Source organism: Sorex araneus, chromosome 2 (assembly GCF_027595985.1).
Source record: "Sorex araneus isolate mSorAra2 chromosome 2, mSorAra2.pri, whole genome shotgun sequence".
NCBI classification, from domain to species: Eukaryota; Metazoa; Chordata; class Mammalia; order Eulipotyphla; family Soricidae; genus Sorex; species Sorex araneus.
In genome coordinates this window covers 24803716-24824826 of record NC_073303.1, presented here as the reverse complement: position 1 = coordinate 24824826, position 21111 = coordinate 24803716, and the positions used below count along the sequence as shown (strand labels likewise).

Genomic DNA, 21111 nt, shown 5'->3' with positions numbered 1-21111 from the left:
GGATAAGGGCAGACCTTTGCCCCTGGTCTTTAGAGAAAAACATTTAGTTTTTCACTGTTAAGTAGAATGTTAGTTATAGGCGTTCTGTAGATAGTCTTTATTGGTTTGAAGAAATGTTCCCCTCTGTTTTCACTTTGTGAATAATTAGAAATGGATATTATATTTTTCCAGAGGCTTTTTTTGTTTGAGATGCAGTTTAAAAAAATCTGTTTAATATGGTGACTTGTATTGGTCGAGTTTCAAATTTTAAAGTAATGCTACATTCCTCAGATAAAGCCCATTTACGTTATGTCTGTACTTTTTTCCATGTTATGTCTGTACTTTCTTCTACTTACTTTGAGTTTGATTTGAACTTATATTTTAGTTCCTCATGATAAAAGCTTAGATTATTGGCTTTAGACATTTCTTTATTTTGTTTGCTTTTGTGGTTGTTGCAGTGTTGTCAGTGGTGGTGCTTTTGCACATAGTTGCTGTGCATGCTGAGTGTTGCACATGGCATACAGATGTCTCACTTTGGTAGTTCAAGAATAGTAGAATGCATGTATGAAAAATTTCATCTTCATCTGTCAGAGAGCTAATATTTGAATCCATGAGAGCATTTGGGTCACTGCAGCTGAAAATAAGAGAATAGCATAAAAACTGTCTTAAACTTGTTGATTTAGTTGGTTAGTGATGCTGTCTGTTGGGACTTATCTTCTTATGTAATTTAGAAGCCAGCAGTTGGAGCCACTGTGGTGAAATTTGGAAGAGGGTAACTTCTTTTTATGTAACCTACTCTTCGATGGATGGTGGGGTTTGCTTAAAGGCCAGGGACACTTATGGAGCCACTGATGGGTGGCATGAGGGAGTGAACTTAGGGTATCTTTTTTTTTTTTTATAAAAAATATTTTATTGAATCACCGTGAAAAAAAAAATTACAAAGCTTTCAGGTTTAAGTCTCAGTCATATACTGATTAAACCCCCATCCCTTCACCAGTGCACATGTTCCACCACCAAGAACCCCAATACACCTCCCTCCCACCCCACCCCCCACCTAAGTAGCTAATGATATTCCCTTTATTCTCTATATACTTTGAGTACATTCTATATTTCCATACAGAACTCACTATTATTGTTTGGAAAATTTCCCCAACAATCAGGCCTGCTGAATAGGCATCATCTAATAATTTCTCTTCATTGCCGAGAGTAAAGACTCTGAGACTCTGAGGCCGTGATAGCGGCCACGCGGTTCTGGGTTTCTAATATTTTAGCTCAGTTCACAGTCAAAATGCATGGCTGCAAGAAGCCGCTCTGGTGCCAAAATGGGTTAGGAGACCTCAGGATCACAGTCTTTAGGAGCGGAGGGTCTGTTTCTTGTGCTGCAGCTCCGGATCATATCTGGGCGGCTTAGGGTATCTTAAGAGTTATGTGTCATATATGAAATGAGCCACATTCCTGACCCCAGGATATATTGTCTGTATTGTCTTAGAAGTGAACCTTACAGTCTCCAGAATAAAAATACAGCAATTGTATTGAAAATAGAAACGCATACAAATTGAGATTGCTGTTCAGTTAGGTAAGGACTTAATTATATCATTATGGGTAGGATAATACAATTCTGTTGGAATGATTCCATAAAGGTAAGAATTTCTGGGTACACAGCAACTTTTTTTTTTTTTTTTTTTTTTGCTTTTTGGGTCACACCCAGCAATGCTCAGGGTTTACTCCTGGTTTTGCACTCAGGAATTACTCCTGGCAGTGCTTGGGGGACCATATGGGATGCCGGGGATCGAACCCGGGTCGGCCGCGTGCAAGGCAAATGCCCTACCCGCTGTACTATCGCTCTGGCCCCACACAGCAACTTTTGACATTAAAAAGATCTGGGATAGTGAACTCAGATTCCCATTACCTTTTAGTTTGTTATGCCATACTTTTATATTGAGAAAATCTAATAAATTATATAAACCTTAAATTCATTGTTTTGTTTTGCCTCGATGGCTGTCTTCTATAGTTATAGAACATTTTGAGTCTTTATTTTGTAGTCTACGAAACAAGGATAAGGATTCCTTTTCTCATCAGAGAGTTATTGGTGCTGAATATAGTAACACTTTGTAAACTGATAACTATAAATATAAGTATTCACTGGTTTTATATTTATTACTCAAGTTGACCTGCCATCACATTTCTGCTGCATAGAGGACTAACATACGTGTGCTATTGTGAAATCCATTTTTTTAACTGTTAGTCACTAACACAGAGGTTAGTGCCCCTTTACTTATCCCAGAATACATACTCTCTGTTGCCAGTCAGTTTTCTTGACATTTATTACTGTCCAGTGTGAGACTGGAGGAAGGCACAAATGATTTAAACTGAAAAACTGTGATACTCTGATTATAAGCACATATAACTATGGATAGTCCTTTCTTTCCTCTCTCTCTTCTTCCTTCCCATTTCTCTTAACTAGATTCCTGAACAACCTATAACACATAAGTTATAATGTATAACGTATGCCCCATAAGATAAATGTAAGGAGTTTCTGGCATTGCATATCTGGTTTGGGTAAGGGAAATTTCTTACGTACTCCTGTAGTTAGCCTGGGTTTGGGTGATTTTTTCATTGTTCTAGCCTGCTGGCCTCAAAGAAAATGCACACACCTGGAAGACATCAGTTAGTCCGGTTTATTCTCTACACACTGGGGAGAAGATGGAGAAAGAGTCTTTGCATGAATGCACAGAAGCTGAGCATCCACAGACTCTTGGGCAGCCGTGAGTTCTGGATGTTGGCTGATGAGGTGATTATCTGGAGAGTGAGGGCGGGTGAGAGCCCTCCCCGCCCCAAGGAACCCAGGCCTGGCAGCTGACCTCCAGAACCCAACCGCCACCACGCTCCAGGCTGCTCCCCACATGCTCGGGCTGAGCTCACATACGAGTGAACATATTCCTGGACCGAGTGAGACACTCCCTACTCATTTTTCATACATCTCGGAGAGCCTGGCAAGTTACCGAGGATATCCTGCTCACATGGCAGAGCCTGTGACGTATTCAGTATGCCAAAAACAGTAACAATAACATGCTCTTCGTGTTCCTGGAGCAAGCAGACGCCATTCGGCTACACTAGCACGCAACAGGGACGAATGGAGACGTTACTGGCGTCTGCTTGAGCAATCGATGAGCAACGGGATGACAGTGACAGTGATAATCAGAATTGTAAATCTGAACTGGTGATCCTATCTTTTGTGTTTCTGGAGGAGAGACCTCTTAATATACACTTCCACATGTATGTCCTTCTGTTTGTTGCTATGTTTTATAGGTGGGTGGGCTGGAGAGGAGATTTCTGGGTTCTCTTGGTTCTGTGCTCAAGGGTCACTCTTGATGGGGTGGACATTGGTGGTGGTGGAGATCAAACTGGGGCCAGCTGTATGCAAGGCAAGCCCCTTAACCCCTGTCCTATCCCCTGAGGCCTTTGGTGCTATCTTACAAACAGAGTGTGATGCTTTATTTTGTTTTATATAACTTCTCACTTATTTGCATTTACATTTACAGCATGAAAGAATGAACTGTATAGTGTTCATTAAAACTGTTCTGTTAGTATATAGAAATACAGCTTTAGTTGTCTACTCAAGCAGAATCTTCTCAGATAGACTATCTGGTGAACTGTAATATCATCTCTTTTCCATTACTATTTTTTCTTCCATTTTTATTGAGGTACTATGATATACAATACGGGTAATGATGCTTTCATACGTACATTATCTCAGGCCACCCAGCACTAGAATTCCTGCTCCCTTCCACCAGTGTCTCAAAGACCCCGCCCCTCAACTACTCTCTTCTTCCACTGCCCCCAGGAGAGCTCAGTTGTCCAGTTCTGTTACCTTTGGCCATTTGTTGTTCCCTTACTACTTTCCTTTTTTTTTATGAATATAACCATAATTTTATTTTTTACCCAGAAAATCCCTTTTATTTTTGGGACTGGAGCGATAGCACAGCGGGTAGGGTGTTTGTCTTGCACGCGGCTGACTCAGGTTCGATTCCCAGCATCCCATGTAGTCCCCTGAGCACTGCTAGAGTTAATTCCTAAGTGCAGAGCCAGGAGTAACCCCTGGGCATCGCCGGGTGTGACCCAAAAAGAAAAAAAAATCCCTTTTATTTTAATTTCCATGCATTTGAGATTTTGCCCCATATCTGTGACTAATTTTCATCTTCAAAGCATCATGTTCTGAAGGATAATTGAAATGATTTTCTCTCTCCATGGAAGATAGGTTTTGTGACCCAGCATGTGATCTGTCTTGGAGAGTGTCACATGTATACTGGAGAAGAATGTGTACTCAGTTTTCTTTTGGATAGATGGCTGTATATATGGCTGTTAGGCCCTTCATCTCTGCCATTTCTTCCTTTAAGGCTGGTGTTTCCTGAGAGAGAGAAGGTGGGGCGGGAGGGGAGAGAAGAGAGACAGGAGAGAGAAGCACACTCTAATTTATTCACACTAACACTCATGTTTCCTGTTCATATATATGTTTTCTTAATATACATACACATCAGAATCATCTAGGGATCTTAAAAAATAAATTGGGAGTTGGGGGGTCTGCATAATCCCTGCAGACTGATTTGGGATAAGTCTTTGGGAATATTTTGCTGCTAAAAGCTCTTTAGCCTATTTGAGTGATTCATCTTGTAACATAGTATAAAATGGTAATCATTTACCTTTGACTAGTCATTCTGTTGGATAAATTCTTTTGCCCTTGCATTATGTGTGTTCATTACCTTAAAAGGTGTCTCTCAGTCTTATCTGATTTACTACCCCATCCCAAGTAGTTTCACTGAACAAGCGACTGAGAATTTCTGGGTGTGGTTATTTATGCGTGGTTTTATTACATAATGGTTTATTTTTAAAGGGATAGAGAGGTAGATCCTAAGAAGACCAGGGTTTTGGGTTAGATTTTATCCAATCAGAGTTGCCTCTTTACCTAAGGGATGATTTCTTTGCAGTGATTGCTTTAGTAGAGACCATCCTTCAGAAGCCCGTTGCTTAGTAAAGGAGGCATGAAAATCTTTCCCTAGACTCTCTTATGCATTCCCCTCCTATAGCTAAAATCATCCTCTAATGCATGGGTAGTTTCTACAGCCATATTCACATCACCTCATTCAGATACTGTAGACTGATCATGAGGCTGATACCCGACCCAAGTTTGAACTGAGATTTTTTTCCCCTTGATCCTTCCCTCCTCCCTCCCTCTGTCTTTCACTCCCTTCTTCCCTTCCTCTCCCCTGTCCTCCCCGCCTTTATTTTAATCTTTTTTTAAAAAAACACTTATTCCCCCCGGCCCCCACTATTTAAACTCCGTGCTTGACAAAGTCTTTGATGATGATTTGTTACAGGCGCTCAATATTCCAACCCCAATCCCACCACCACGGTCACCTTCCCTCCACCATTGTCTCCATTTTCCCAACCGTCCTTCAAGTCAAATTCCATAGCAGGCCCCAATAATTTATTTGATATTGCTTGTTAACCTCTAAATGACTAATGGAATGATCAAACATATATTTCAGTAGAGCTCAGTTGGCTTCTGTGTTACATTCCCATCTACTCTCGTGTGCTCCTGCTTAGTATTGCAGAGTTTAGAGATGCTGTGCAGCTACACATGTGGCCCGAGTACTCTAGAAAATCCAGAACACTTAGCTGGGCAGCCCGGCCTGAGGCATGTTGGCAGCCGTTGGGGTGTGATCGCAGCTTCTGGGCTTTGGTAGGGCAGGAAATTGGCCCGTCCCCCCCTCCCGTACTCACTCTGGACATCTTGGCCAGGATCTGGTATCTGAGAAATTTTTATAGCTAGTTGATCTCTTTTGAGGTTTATTTATGAGTCTCTGACATTTTCAGCAGTTAGCATCTTTGTGGAGCCCGGCCGTGAGGTGAGGGGTCTGGCTGGAGGCGTGGCGTGGCTCTTGGGCTGGGAGTGCAGCTGCTGGGGCATCGGGAAGGGGGGGGGGGACTGACCTGTCCTGCTCCCGAGACAGTCCCTGAGTCTCAGCTGGGACTGGGCATCTGAAAAATTTTTGCGGCTAGTTGATTTCTTTCAAGATTTACTTGTGAGTCTCTAAAATAAGGCCAGTAGGTGAGCTTACCGGGGGGGTGGCGGTGGGATGTGGGATGGCTGCTTGGGGGGTGGGGGATGGTTACCCATCGGGATTCTGAGAAGGCCCAGAGACAAGACCCCCCCCCCTCCCCACCTGCTCATGTATCTGGCATTTTTTGAAGGTTAGCATTGGCATGTTTTTGGAGTTTAATCGTGAGGTGGTAGAGTCTGGCCGGAGGCAAGGCGGCAGCTATTGGTTGGGGGGTGTGTGTGTGTGCAGCTGCTGGGGTTCTGGGAGAGTGGAAAATTGACCCTCCTCCCTAGATCACCCCAAAAGCCTTCGCCAGGACCCCTCCTGTTTTTGACTGATGTGGTCCCAAGAAGTCAGAAAGCTGGGAAGAAGCAGCTGTATACAAGAGGAAAAGTCTGGGGAAAAGAAGGGAAGCAGGTGGGCCGAGAGAATGGTTTCTGTGAACACAAGGCTTCCAGTGCTGGACTTAGTAAGGTCTTTGCATCTGATGTACTCTGCAACTCCTGTGAGCTAGTAATAAATACCCCCCCCTTTTTTTTTTTTTTATTATACTAAGCCTTAGGGAGCCAGGAAGATAGTTCAGGGATCAGTAACAGGTGTTAACATGTGCCTGGACCTGAGTTTGATATTGGCATCACATGAAGATACGGGCCTGCTGGCCTTCAAGGACTCGTAAGCATTGCCTGGGAGTCCCCGCGCCACCAAAGCCTCCAAATAAGCTAATCTCAGGGTTTCTGAAAATGGAACGAAAATCTGCTTTATTAAAATAGTTAGATATAGTATATCTTTCTACTTTATATTTATAAGTTTTGTATAAGTAAAATATTATAGGTGACAAAGTCATTGAATTAGCCAGAGTGATGTATCAAAACTATGTGGAGGAAAGTTTTAGTTAAATTAAACAATAATTTGATATTAGTTAATTGTTTCCATATCTAATTACATAGCTGTTGACTATCTTATTAGCAGTTTTATGTGGTACTATGATACCTCCATTTCTTTGTAAAATCATGCTTTTCTTGGTGGTTTGAGTATTAATAGTTGTTATTTTCCCCAAATATTTTTGTAAGTTTTTTTGTTCATACTCCCTTGAAATGTTATCAGACCCTTTCTTCAAAGAACATTCATTAATGCTCTTTCATAAATAATCTGTTGTTGAAGTATTAGATATTTACCAGTCCTTCATGCTTAATGCGTAGGTACTATGCTAAGAACATAGTCATTTTATTCAGAGTAAAATAAGTTTATTGTACTTCATTTAATGTATTGAATACTTTTGCAATTCTTAATAGTATGGTTTATCTCTTAATTTCTACCACGTGGTTATAGTAGTCATTTATAAAACATCAGTTACATTTTTTTGTGGCTGTCCAGTAGATGAACTCCATGTCTGTATTATATGGAGTTTTTATATGACTTCAAAATTTACATTATCATTACTCACATTCCTCCTACCTCCAATCCCTGGAACACTTACAAGGAAAAGTAAGCATACTTTTATAAGTTTGTGTACTTACGGATTTGCGGGTAAAAGTTGAAGAGGTGAGGAATTTACTTGTTTAGTCGCTATGAGTGGAGAGGGGGAGTGGTGAACTATTATAGCTATTTTCAGTTTCTGTTTTGTGTGGGCGGGGAGGGGGAGGAAAGCTCACCAGTAGTGCTCAGAGCTTACTCTTGATTCTGTGCTCAGGGATTGTTCCTGGCAGTGGTTGGGGGAATCATATGTGGTGCTGGAAATCAAAGGTCAGCTGCATGCAAGCAAGCAAGTGCCTTACCCCTGTACTATCTTTCAGGGAACAATCCTCCCTCCCCCCACACCCATACAAACAACCTAATTTATTTATTGTGTTTGCATTTTTAGTTTCTTACAGCAGATTTCTGTGCTGAAAGACTTAGCTTTTTCTTAAAGACCCTAAGAGCATTATAATGTTTTATAATGGGAAACTCCGGCTGTGGCAGCCCTTCCTGCTAGTCTCTTTCAGCCAAAACATTTCTAGACATTTTTCTTTTTTTTGGGGGGTGGGGGTGGGATAAAGGATGTTGGAGTGTTAGGCCACACCCGGCGCTAGTCTCAGGGATCCTCCTTAGGGGGGACTATATGAAGTGCTGGACTCGGTTAACCGCTTGAAAGGCCTGACCCATGTACTATTCTCCAGCTGCTCCCCTCTTAAAATTTTCTTTATGATCATTTTATACCTTGGTGTCATTATTAGAATTTATATAAGATCAAGACAATTATATTTGAAGCTGATTACAATTTCCCTGAAGGTAAATTTACTTCCACAATTTCCTTTTGTGTTTGGTTTTAAGTTTTCTTTTTTCCATAATTTCTTTTAAGTTTGGGTCCTTGGGTTGATGAGTTTGGTTCTTCCTGTTGAGGTTCCTTGGCTCATATCTGCAGTGTTGAGGGTCACTCCTGGCATCAGGACCTGCGGATTTAACCAGGGACCTCACACATGCAGAGCTTGTGCTCTGTCACTAACACACGTCTCTAGCCCTCAGATGAGTTCTTGTAACTCTTAGGTTGGGTTAAAACTAACCTAAGAATTAAGAGTTTTTTTTAGTGTTTGTTAAAATCAACCATTGAATCAGGCCAATTTACCAGTTTTTTTTTACTTTGTTTTTTGTTGATTTTTCCTGATTGTCAAAACCATGTTTGTTCAAAATATGGCAAGTACATAGAAGTTTTGTGAGTTCTTTCTTTCTTTCTTTCTTTCTTTCTTTCTTTCTTTCTTTCTTTCTTTCTTTCTTTCTTTCTTTCTTTCTTTCTTTCTTTCTTTCTTTCTTTCTTTCTTTCTTTCTTTCTTTCTTTCTTTCTTTCTTTCTTTCTTTCTTTCTTTCTTTCTTTCAGTACAGTTCCATGTTGGTCTATATAGACCCAGTACAATCCTTGTCAAAATTCTTGCTGCCCAACCCACTTTTCATAAATTGATAAAACAATTCAGAAACCCACATGGAAATTCAAGGATTTCAGAAACAGCCAAAATAAAGTTGAAAATAGAAGCTTATGGGTTTATACTCTTAATTTCAAAGGAGCTTTGTAAATGATGGTATCTAAATGCAAATTTTTTAAAGTTTGAAAATTTAAAAGTAAACAACTACTATAGAGTCAAAATAATGTAGTACTGGTGTAAGGGTAAATAAATCATTCATGTAATAGAATTAAGAGTCTAGAAATAGAACTTATGGTCATTTGATTTTTGACAGATGCCGAGACATTTGAGAAATGCAAAAAAAAAAATTCAAATGATGGACAATAAAGTCTTCCTTAAGATATAGAGACATTGGAACCTTATATACTGCTGGTGGGAATGTTAAAGTGGTACAAACATTTTGAAAAGCAGTTAAGCAATTTCACAAATCACTAAGTGTAAAGTCTAATACTAGATATTTACCCAAGAGAAATAAAAACATGTCTATGAAAAAAATTGTACAAGTTGTTTTTGCAGCCCCAAACTGAAAACTTAAAATTTTGTAGCACTGTAGCACTGTTGTCCTGTTGTTCATCGATTTGCTTGAGCTGGTACCAGTAACATCTCTATTGTGAGACTTGTTGTTACTGGTTTTGGCAGATCGAATACCCCACGGGTAGTTTGCCAGGCTCTGCCTTGCAGGTGGGATACTCGGTAGCTTGCCGGGCTCTTTGAGAGGGACGGAGGAATCGAACCTGGGTCAGACGAGTGCAAGGCAAACGCCCTACCCGTTGTGCTTTCGCTCCAGTACAAAAAAAAAATTATAACATCAGAAAAGTAGAAACTATTCATATATCTGTTAGCTGATGAATGGTTAAAAATGTGAACTGGTGAATGGTCAAAATTGGTGTATTTGTGTAGGAATATTAGCCAACATAAAAAGAATGAAGTGATAACATGCAACAGCATGAATATCAAATCCTGCAAAATAAATGCTAAATGAAAGAAACCAGACACAGAAACTATTTATAGTAATTCCATTTATATGAAGTACTCAGACTAGACAAATCTGGAGAGACAGAGAAAAAAAGTAGATTAGTTGTTGCCAGGGACTGGAGGGAAGAGGAAATGGGAAGCAACTGATAAGGGGTATGAATTTTCTTTTGGGGTTGAAAATTTCTGGAGTTCCAACAGAACTGTTGGTTGGATAATTGTGAATCAGATACTTTATTTATTTATCTTTTTTGCTTTTTGGGTAACACCTGGCGATGCACAGGGGTCACTCCTGGCTCTGCACTCAGGAATCACCCCTGGCGGTGCTCAGGGGACCATATGGGATGCTGGGAATCGAACCCGGGTCGGCCGCATGCAAGGCAAACGCCCTACCCGCTGTGCTATCACTCCAGCCCGAATCAGATACTTTAAAAGGATGAATTTTATGGTACATGAATTAAATTTCAATTAAAAAAATGAAATAGCTCAGATCCTACTGTTTAGTGCAACCACAGTTCATGAACTGTGTCCTGAGCATCTTACAGAATGTTCACTCGGTGCCAGCCATCTAAGCTTCTAAGATACCTTCTCTTTTCTCACATAGCTCTGTGAATCTTGGAACTGAAATTCCTGACTCCAGAATTTACCCTGGAAAGCAATTCTTTCCTTTAACTTAATGTATCTATTTTTTAATCTTTAAAAAACTGTGATTTACAGTTATTGATAGTTGAGTTTTAGGCAGATAGTATTTCAACGTCAATCCCACCACCAGCCTCAGCTTCCATCCACCAGTGCTCCCACATTCCCTCCCCACCCTACCCTAGCCCTCACCCCATCACCTGCCAAGTTGACAGGCACATTACAAAGTTTCGGTGGTTGCAGTTTAGGTCTCATGCTTTCAGTTTTGTTGAGTCTGTGTTTTTGACATGTGGCTATACCACTTACCGTATCACCGGTATAACTGAAACCCTGATGGCTGTTCACCTATTGCTTCCCATTCTCTTCTTCTTCTACCGTTGATTTTCTTTTCCCTCTCTGTCCCCCTCCTCTCTAAACACTGGCGTCAGGGGGATCTAGGCACCCCCCTTTTATTATAGTACATTTCGTCATCCAGTGTTCTATGTACCACAGAAAAGTGAGATCATCCCTTGTTTGTCTTTCTTCTTCAGGCTTACTTCACTCAACACCATATCTTTCATTTTCAACCATGTTGCAGCGAATTGATCTCATTGTTCCTTATAACGGCTTTATAACCCACTCATGTGCTGTTGGACACTTAGGTTAATTCCATATCTTAGCTATTGTATTGAGTGTAGCAATATTTCTTTTTGAAATAGTGTTTTTTTTTTAATTTAAATTTTATTGAATCACCATGTGGAGGGTTACATAGTTCTCAGGATTATGTCAGTTATACAATACTCAAACACCCTTCCCTTCACCCGTGCCCATATTCCATCACCAACCACCCCATTATACCTCCCGCCCCCTCCCGCCCCCCCAGTCCCCGCCCTTGTAAGTGATAAGTTTCACTTTTACGCTTTATCTTGGTTACAGTCCGTGTTTCAACACATAACTCACTATTGTTGCTAGGGTTTCCCCCAAAAAAAGAGAAGACAGTCCCACTGTCAAGGAAGCATTTGATGGCTCTCCATTGCTGAGAATGTAGAGATATTAAGTCCCGCTGTTTGTTACATAACTTTTCTATTTTTTTACCCCCTCGTCCCACTCCACCGAGATCACGCCTGTTTAGTAATCACCACGCTGCCTGACAAAGGGAAAACAAACCAAAAAAGATGGTTATTTCCCGTCATCAGCCGGCATGGGGCTCTGGCTTAGTTGATAGTCTGGTAGAATGTTTGCAAGCAGTTTCTGGAACCAAAAGTAATACGCTGGTATCAGCCCTGGCTCGAGATTCCACCAGCGTCCCGCTGTTCCAAGTACATAATAATTTATTACCTTGTATCCCATTCCCACGCCACCAGGTCCGTGTCAGCTTAATGGACATCATACTATGGTTAACGCCACGCCGCGTTTCTTCCCGAGAAAGAAGGATATTTCTTCTCAGCCGGCGTGGGGATATGGCTTAGTTCAGTCTATAGAGATGGCTACCACTTTGGTGGCCTTCAATATTTCAGCACAAGATTTACTATTCTTGTTAGGATTTCCCACCAAAGTCGGACCCGTTAAAAAGGAACCATTTCATATTGGTGATGATTAAATGACAATAGGTTGCGCGGCCATGGCAGCGGCCTCGCGGTTTTGAATTTCTGTATAAAGTCCAGGGAAAGTACAGCCAGAAATTACACGTCGCTACAAACTTTAACCCTATTATGGTCCCCTCAAAGTCCAACCCATTACAAAGGAACCATGAAATAGTGTTTTTTATGTCTTTGGGGTAGATATCCAAAAGTGGAATTATTGGGTTATATGGCAGCTCAATTCTAAGTTTACTGAGAAATCTCCATACTGTTTCCACAGGGCTGTCCCAGACAGCATTTCCATCAGCAGTGGATGAGAGTTCCTTCTATTTTAAAAAGATTTTTGAGTGAAGGAGTAGCATTTTAATGTGGAATATCATTAAAATACTATTTATATTAATTTTTTTCTACGCTTTATTCAAACATTCAATTAATTGAATACATCTATGATATAAATCATTTAGGACTTAGACTTAAAACTGAGTGATGGGTTGAGTCTCATTGTTTTTAGTAATCACAGAATTTATGTAAATATCCTGTTTTTTTTTTCCCCTTTAGAGTTTATTAGAAATGAGTAAAGTTTGAAATTTACACAACAGCCACCCTTTAAAGTCTGGTATAATACTTGATTAGAAAAGCGGATTATATTTTGTTTTCATAAAATGCCGGTCATCAATATGTACTGTGGTTTTTTGATTTTCTATGAAACTAGAAAATTTAAAATAGAAGATATCAGAAAAAAACAAAGCACTGCAATAGCATGAAAAATTTGTTTTAATATGTTTTAAATTTTATTGTTTAAAAAATTTTATAACTTTATTTGGGCTGGAGTGATAGCACAGTGGTAGGGTGTTCACCTTTCACACAGCCGACCCGTGGTCGATTCCTCCGCCCCTCTCAGAGAGCCCGGCAAGCTACCGAGAGTATCTCGCCCACAGGGCAGAGCCTGGCAAGCTACCCGTGGTGTATTGGATATGCCAAAAACAGTAACAATGAGTCTCACAATGAGAGACGTTACTGGTGCCCGCTCGAACAAATCGATGAGCAATGGGATGACAGTGACAGTGATATAACTTTATTTAAAGTCACCAGTTTAGGTGAAGGGAGGGGTTCCCAAACTTTGTATGAGGGAAGTATAAGCACAAAAGTGTATAAATCTGTAACTGTACCCTCACGGTGATTCTCTAATTAAAAATAAATAAAAAAAAAAAAAAAAAAAAAAAAAAAAAATAAAGTCACCAGTTTAGTTACACACATTCAATATTATGACACTAGTCCTACCACTGTTGCACCTTCCCACCACCATTATTATTACGTTTTTAACGTTTTAAATATTTAATGTTATAAGATTGTTGAATTTTGCCCTTAACATTTTAAGACTGTCAGTCATAGATTTAAAGGTTTTATCCTGTGGGGCTTCTTTACTGACGTATTTTTACCTTTATAGAAGTACTTAAAACTTATAAATTTAAAAGATTTTTATGAAAACAAAACCTGGTAACTTTTATTTTTATTTATTTCAATTTTAATTTTTATTTTTGGGCCACACTTGGCAGTGCTCAGTGTTTGAGGGACCATATGGGATGCCAGGATGAAACTACATGCAAGGCAAACACCTTACTGTACTATCAGTCTGGCCGCTGCTTAGTCATTTTTAAAGGAATCATGCAAACTTTTGATACGAAAGTATTGTACTTTTTATGTCTTGAATTTAGGATATTAGTGGTTAGACTTTTTTTAATCATAAAATTAAATAAAATTATTTTCTGAAACAATTTCTTGTTGAAGTTTCACATGACTTATGAAAATGTCATGACTAAGATATTTTCAAGGAAATTCATTTGAATTTTTTTGCCATTTAATACCCTTCCCACTCTAGTTAAAGCAAATGAAAACATGAATATTCAAGTAATATACATAAAATATTCTCAAAATTTTGATTTTAATATTAAAAACATGAAATTATGGATGGACTAAGTTTGATTCTAAACCACAAAATTGTCTGTAAAGGGAGATCTCTTTTTTGTTGTCACTAAATATTTGTTCCAGAATTTGTTCTTACTTCTTGTCCATAGTAAATGCTTAATAAGTGTTTGTCATAAAGATACATGTTTATAATTACATGTATTTTTATGACACACATTGTTTTGTAGTACATAACTAGCTGGAATATTTTCAGTTCTTAACACCATGTGTATTATTTTTCTTCATGTTTTTGTCTCTCTGCAGGTTGGTATTTTGTATGGCATCTTTTTTTATCAAAATTCAAGTTTCTGCGGGAACTTGTGGGAGACACCGGATCCCAGGAAGGAGATCATGAGCCTTCAGGGTCTGAAGCAGAAGAGGATGCTTTATCATCTCCACACAGGATGAGATCTGCTCGCCAAAGGAGGGTACCTGCTGATGAAGATCACTGACCCTGCCCTCATCCTGTGTTAGTGAAGAATGAAAAACAATTGAGAGCCTGTGTTTTTAATGACTTGGCTTTGCAATTTGCTAAAAGACTGAAGAGCATTTGTACTTGAATTTTAATTCCAATTAAAAAAGATTTACATGTAAGCCATATGAAAATAAAGGGAATTAAAACCAAATTGGACCATTGCAAATGGTCATTTTAGAGAAATCTTTTGCCTCACTAGCTTTCTACTTATATGTATATTCCTTGTCTTGGGCTTATTTTCTTTCACTAGGGTAAATCTGGTAACTATTACATGCTTGAAAATCCATAGTTTACAAATTAGGTCTATAATGTATGTTTTCTTTCCCACACGTTTAACCTTGTTTGAAATTGGGCTGCATTTTGTGATCACTCTCCACTAGACATTGCTTATGATGTGTATATTCACCTGTTCACGTGTGAACTAGCTTTCCATACCATCACTGTATTGTTGGCAAAAAAAAAAAATATATATATATATATACATATCTGTTTAGTTTAATTGGGATTTTAAAATGTCTTCAGGGCCAGAGAGATAGTGTCAAGGTAAAGGCAATTAATTGCCTTATATGCCACTGACCCCAGTTTGATGCCTGTCACTGCATATGGTCCCCCATGCACCACCAGAAGTGATTCCTGAGCACAGAGCAAGAGTAAGCCCTGGAAATTGCTGGGTGTGATCCCACATCCCTCCCCCCAAATATAAAAAAAAAATGATGAAACTCATAATTTCTTCATATAGATTACACTATGATTCAGTACTGAAAAGAATAGTTACTGCAGATGCAGAAAAGTATGGAAATGGAGCAACAGGACATATTTGATAATAGTGAAGCAAATATCTGTTACTGGAGGAATGACTGAACTTCATATTATAAGTAAAATGTACTGTAGGACCTAAGCAAGGAAGATATGAATAGACGAGTTGTACTATATTTTGTCAGTTAGAAATGTTCTGATGTATTATTACATGCAAAGTGATGATACTGAAGGCAGTGGATATTGCCAAAACCCTCCTGAAACAAAATTCCAAAGCAAGAAGCAGGTGTGATTGATTCATGTATGAAGCAGGACTATCAATAAGGTACCAGTTATTTTTTTGCTGGATAAAGAATATCCTTTGTATTTATATATCCTTTATCCTTCCTGCTGACATCAGACATAAGGAACTGGTAGAGCGCTCTTCGAGGAAATCTTGCATCAGTATTTTTGATGAAACCAAGAGACCTGTTGGTGTGGAAAAATGCAGACACCAACTACTATGAATTGAAGAGTGATTAGGAAGAGTGGAACTTAGACTATAAAATTATAATTTGGCCAATTTATTTCATACAGTTTTTATATATATGCACAAGATTGTGATAAAAATTTGTCTAAAGTGCCGTTTCAGTAAATGTAAAATAAACATTTTATGTGATAAGCATTGTGTGATAGCTTGTTTTTTTTTCTTAGTGATATACATATAATAAAAGTATAAAATAAAACAGTTTGTATAAGTTTTTCTTTCTGGATAGCAATTATTTATTAGAGTACTTAATTTTCTTATAATGTTAAAAATTCTCTATCCTCTGTGAGAATGGTTTTGGTGACCCATTTGAGATTTTATAGCAGTTACTTAGAAATCTAAGAGCTACCTTCTACTTTAGGAAGAGTAGAATACTCCTTTTCAGCAGGAGGAACTTAATGCTCCAGAAATGTATAATGGAGAAGATGCTTCTTTGCAACGATTCAGTGACAAAACCTCAGAGGTACTGTATATTGAAGACAAAGAATGAATGAAAATATCTGCTTCACTATAAAACAACTTCAGGTTTCCATGTTAATTTTAACTGACCTCTGGGCTATTTACTGGGGAGAAGAGATAAGGATTAAATAATTTTCCTATTTATCTGTGCAGTTATGAATTGCAAAGCCAACTTTTTTCTAATAAAAGTTCTTTCATGTTTTTAACCTTTGTTTTCTGAAGATCTAGTTATCACAGTGTTACCTCCAATTTATGTAATTATGTTTGAGACCTCATAGTTAGTTTTGTTTATGGTTCTTATACTCTGCCCCAAGTTATATTCCTGATGAACAGCCCTGCTATCCTGGTAGCCCCTTTGATATACTACAGGGGAATCAATAGCATTTGCTTGAGGTTCTCAGCTGAGAGCAGGGCACAGTCTGATCACACACATTATGTGAGTGTAGGGTTAAACAGTGACATAGGTGTCAAGCATTGACTTTATGCCTCATTCTAGCTAAATACCATATTTGACTATTCATCTGTTAGAATTTTCAGAAATATTCTGCTTAGATTATAGGAAATGTACTCAAATGATAACTCAAACCATGTTTTAATTTCAGGGAGAGTAAAGGGAAATCACTGATGCCACGTAAAAATTCTGCAGAATAATGCGTATGTTTTAGTTTTGTGCTTCCTTTTATCAGCATACCATAGTAAGAATTTCTGTGGCAACAAAGGCAAGGGAATTATTTACACAGTCTATACAGTGTTTTTTGTTCTTCTGTGTCAGTGCTTTTTAAGCTGAATTTACTGTAACTTCACAAGTGTATTTTCGTTTCTCATTAGAGAAACTAGCTTGTGGTTAATCTTAAAGTTTATGAAGTTCTCTTTGTTTTTGTTTTGTTTTAAAGGTTTATAAAGTTCTGAGCATTAAAAACAAAAGTATTAAGATTGAATACTCCCAAATGATGGTAATCAAGTGTGTCATCTTTTGAGGATGAATCTAAAATTGAAGACTATGGTAAATTGTTTTATTTCCCAACCATCCATTCTCAGATCTTTATTTTGTCTTTGAAACTTTTGTGGGAAATCCCTACATTAATGTATTGTCAGCATTGTTCTGATTTAAATGCAAAAAAATTAATAATTAGCATTGTTGAATATGTTTTTTTGAAAAAAAAAAGTCATACTAACAGTAGAATTCATCCAGTGGATTTTGTAGTAATCTTTTCTTGGTGGATACATAAATGCATTATTATGTGATAGGTAACCAATTTATGGATGTGTTGATCCTTCAGTAGATACTAGATTTACAGCAACTTCAAACTTCAAAGCATTGTTGGGAGTATATACATAATATTGTCCTTCACAAATATGGCATTTAAACCAAAATGTGTTGTAAGATCTGAAGCAAGAGTTTCAAATATTTTTAAGTAAAAAACATTTTTTACTTTGAAGATGATTTAAACATTATTTTAAGTCATAAATGTACTTTTTAAAGTTCAAAGTACGTTTTAATGTTAACATGTAACTGGTATTACCTTAGAGTCTGACTGGTAAACTTCAAGTGCTTTTATATGTAAAGTTGACTTTAAAAGTCAATGAGCTCTACTCAAAGATACAGATTGACTCAAGAAAGTAATGAACCACTATTTTGTTATGGAGTCTAAAAGCACCTTGTACTGTTTCCTTTTTAAGTATCCTATAGTTTTAGGAATCTATAGTATTGACTTAAAGAGTAATATTTAATACTAATAAAAGTTACATTTTACATTTGTTAATGTACATATGACAGTACCCTTGGACTCAGTTCTGTGCATTGATATTCACCAAATACTGCTGCTGTGGTTTCTTAAAAGAAACATTCAATTGTGTTATGATGCATTGCCATCTTGCTGATTTAAAAATAGGGTAATAAAAAATTAGACTGTATTAATAGTACCTTTGTATAATGAGATGTAAAATTAAGAGATGAATGTAAAGAATCACCCACTGTTTTTTAAACTTGTTTGATGTTTTAACTTCCACTTTAACCTGCACAGAATAAATTAAAATGAAAGAAAAAGTTGTGTTTTCTTTTTCTTTTCTCTTTTATTTTATTTTTGCTTTTTTGGTCCACCCAGCGATGCACAGGGCTTACACCTGGCTCTGCAGTCAGGAATTACTCCTGGTGGTGCTCAGGGGACCATATGGGATGCTGGGAATCGAACCCATGCAAGGCAAACGCCCAACCCGGTGTGCTATCGCTCAAGCCCCAAAAAGTTGTGTTTTGATGTATGAAGGGTACTTTTCACATGACTTGAAATTAAAATAGTTAACTTTACCAATGGTTTGCCTTTTCACCTTATTTTTTCAAATCTAAAATTCTGTATGAATTAAGATAACAGTACAGTAGTGTCCCTTATCTGCGGGTTGCTTTCTGCAATTTCAGTTATCCCTGATCAACCGCACGTGGAAACGTTACACACAATTAAGGAATTAAGATATACCCCATTAACATAAGTTGTTACCTTTTTCTTGGGCTGGAGCGATAGCACAGCGGTAGGGCATTTGCCTTGCACTCGGCCAACCCGTGTTCGATCCTTCCATCCCTCTCGGAGAGTCCGGCAAGCTACCAAGAGTATCCCGCCCGCACAGCAGAGCCTGGCAAGTTACCCTTGATGTAATTGATATGCCAAAAACAGTAACAATAAGTCTCACAATGAGAGACGTTACTGGTGCCTGCTCGAGCAAGTCGATGAGCAACGGGATGACAGTGACAGTGACCTTTTTCTTAAATTTTCTGTCTTATTAGTCTTTGTTAATCTGTACTTTTTTATTTTTTGCGGGGGGGGGGGGGAAGAGTGGTTTTTCGTCCTTACCCAGCTGTGCTCAGGGTTGGCAGTGTACAAGGCAAGTACTTTTTTTTTTATTTTAAAACTTTATTAAATTTTTTTTCTTGATTGAATCACAGTGAGATACACAAAGTTATCGATGATTTGGTTCCAGTCATATAACGTTGCAAAACCCATCATACATTTCCCATCACCAATGACCCCATTTTCCGCTGGCCCCATTCCCCCTGCCTCTATGGCTCTATGGCAGGTACTCCCCTCTCTCCTTTTGGGCATTATAGTTTGCAATAGAGAATTACAGATGACTGAAAGGTTATCAGATATATCCTTTTATCTGCTTTCAACACTTTCTGTCCAAAATGATCATTTCCAACTATTATCATGCTAGTGCCTTCTCTATTTTTTTTTCACCTTTCCACCACCATATTTTGGATGTTTCCATCCCGAACCTGAACCCTGCCCCCAAAGCAGAACCAAAATAAAAATTATTCCGTTTGTTAGCTTTCAATTCTAGTCTCTTCCCCGGAAGATTCTTTTGCCCACAGCCTTGTCTGCTTTCACATATGATTGCTGAATCTATTTTCTCAAACATTCCCCCATCACTGTATCACTGTCATCCTGTTGTTCACCGATTTCTCAAGCAGGCACCAGTAACGTCTCCATGCATCCCAGCCCTGAGAAAACTGGTTGAGGAGATTAAGTATCTGTGAATTTCCCTAGCATGAAGAGGAAGACCTGTATGTAGACTCTGTCCCAAACAAAATAAGCAAACTCAAATGGAGCAATACTAAGATAAAATATAATCAAATAGGCAGTTGAATGCAGCAAGAAACAAAACCTCCGATAAAAGAAATATAACACAAAATTCACCTCACATCTCTCATATCAAACAATACAAGCAAGAAGAGAATGGAATGACATGTTAAAAGTACCTGCCTTCCAAGAAGAGACTGGATAAAGAAACTGATACATCTACACAATGAAATACTATGCAGCTGAGGGGGAAAAAATGTAGCACTGTAGCACTGTCGCACAGTTGTTCATCGATTTGCTCCAGCAGGCACCAATAACATCTCCATGGTGAGACTTATTACTGTTTTTGGCATATCAAATATGCCACGGGTAGCTTGCCAGGCCCTGCCGTGCGGGTGGGATACTCTCTGTAGCTTGCCAGGCTCTCCGAGAGGGACAGAGGAATCGAACCTGGGTCGGCTGCGTGCAAGGCAAACGCCCTACCCACTGTGCTATCCCTCAGCTCACCTGAGTGCATGAGCCAGGAATAACCCCTGTGCCTTGCGGGGTGTGACCCAAAAAGCAAAAAAAAAAGGGGGGGGAGGGTTTGGAGGGGCCGGAGCAATAGAACAGTGAGCAGGGTACCTGCCTCGCATGCAGCCACCCCACGCTTAATCTCTGACACCACAGATGGTCCCCGGATCCCGACCAAGAATGCAAGTAAGCCCTGAGCACTGCTGGGTGTGCTCCCCCGCAAAACAAACAAACAGGCAAACAAATAAAAAGAGTTTTGCTGCTGGCCTCACCTGTACTTGGCAATGCCTTCCGCGTGCTTCTTCATGGCTGTGTCGGAGCTCATTCCGTAGAAAAGCTTCAGCGTCTGCCCATTCTTCTCGATCACCTCACCGGCACATTCAGTGTGGCTCAAAAACATCCCGCCCAGCATAACAAAATCTGCTCCGGCTCCAAAGGCTTTGTGGTGTTTGAATATTAAATACAATCAAATAATTGTTAACAACCTTATAAATATAAAATCACTTGTATCATCTGTCATACCAATGTTGTGGATGTCTCCCTTCTTATACAAGACGGTCCTGCTGGTTTTCCACTGGGACAGAAGCTTGCATTCAGACAGGTAGTATGTGAAGAGCCGAGCCAGTGTATTGACTAGTACTGGCGGCAGATTCTTCAGGTGTTCG

At 38.9% G+C, this 21111-nt stretch overlaps 1 protein-coding gene across 1 annotated transcript in view; it reads left to right on the top strand.

Annotated features, from left to right (window-relative positions):
* The window catches only part of SMIM13 (small integral membrane protein 13), a 31662-nt gene extending 13685 nt beyond the window's left edge, over positions 1 to 17977 (top strand). Inside the window, exon 2 of the mRNA XM_004619977.2 lies at positions 14413 to 17977. Coding sequence (XP_004620034.1) covers positions 14413 to 14600 — 188 coding nt within the window. The 3' untranslated portion in view covers positions 14601 to 17977. The remainder of the gene's footprint in view (positions 1 to 14412) is intronic.
* The last annotated feature ends 3134 nt before the right edge of the window (positions 17978 to 21111 follow it).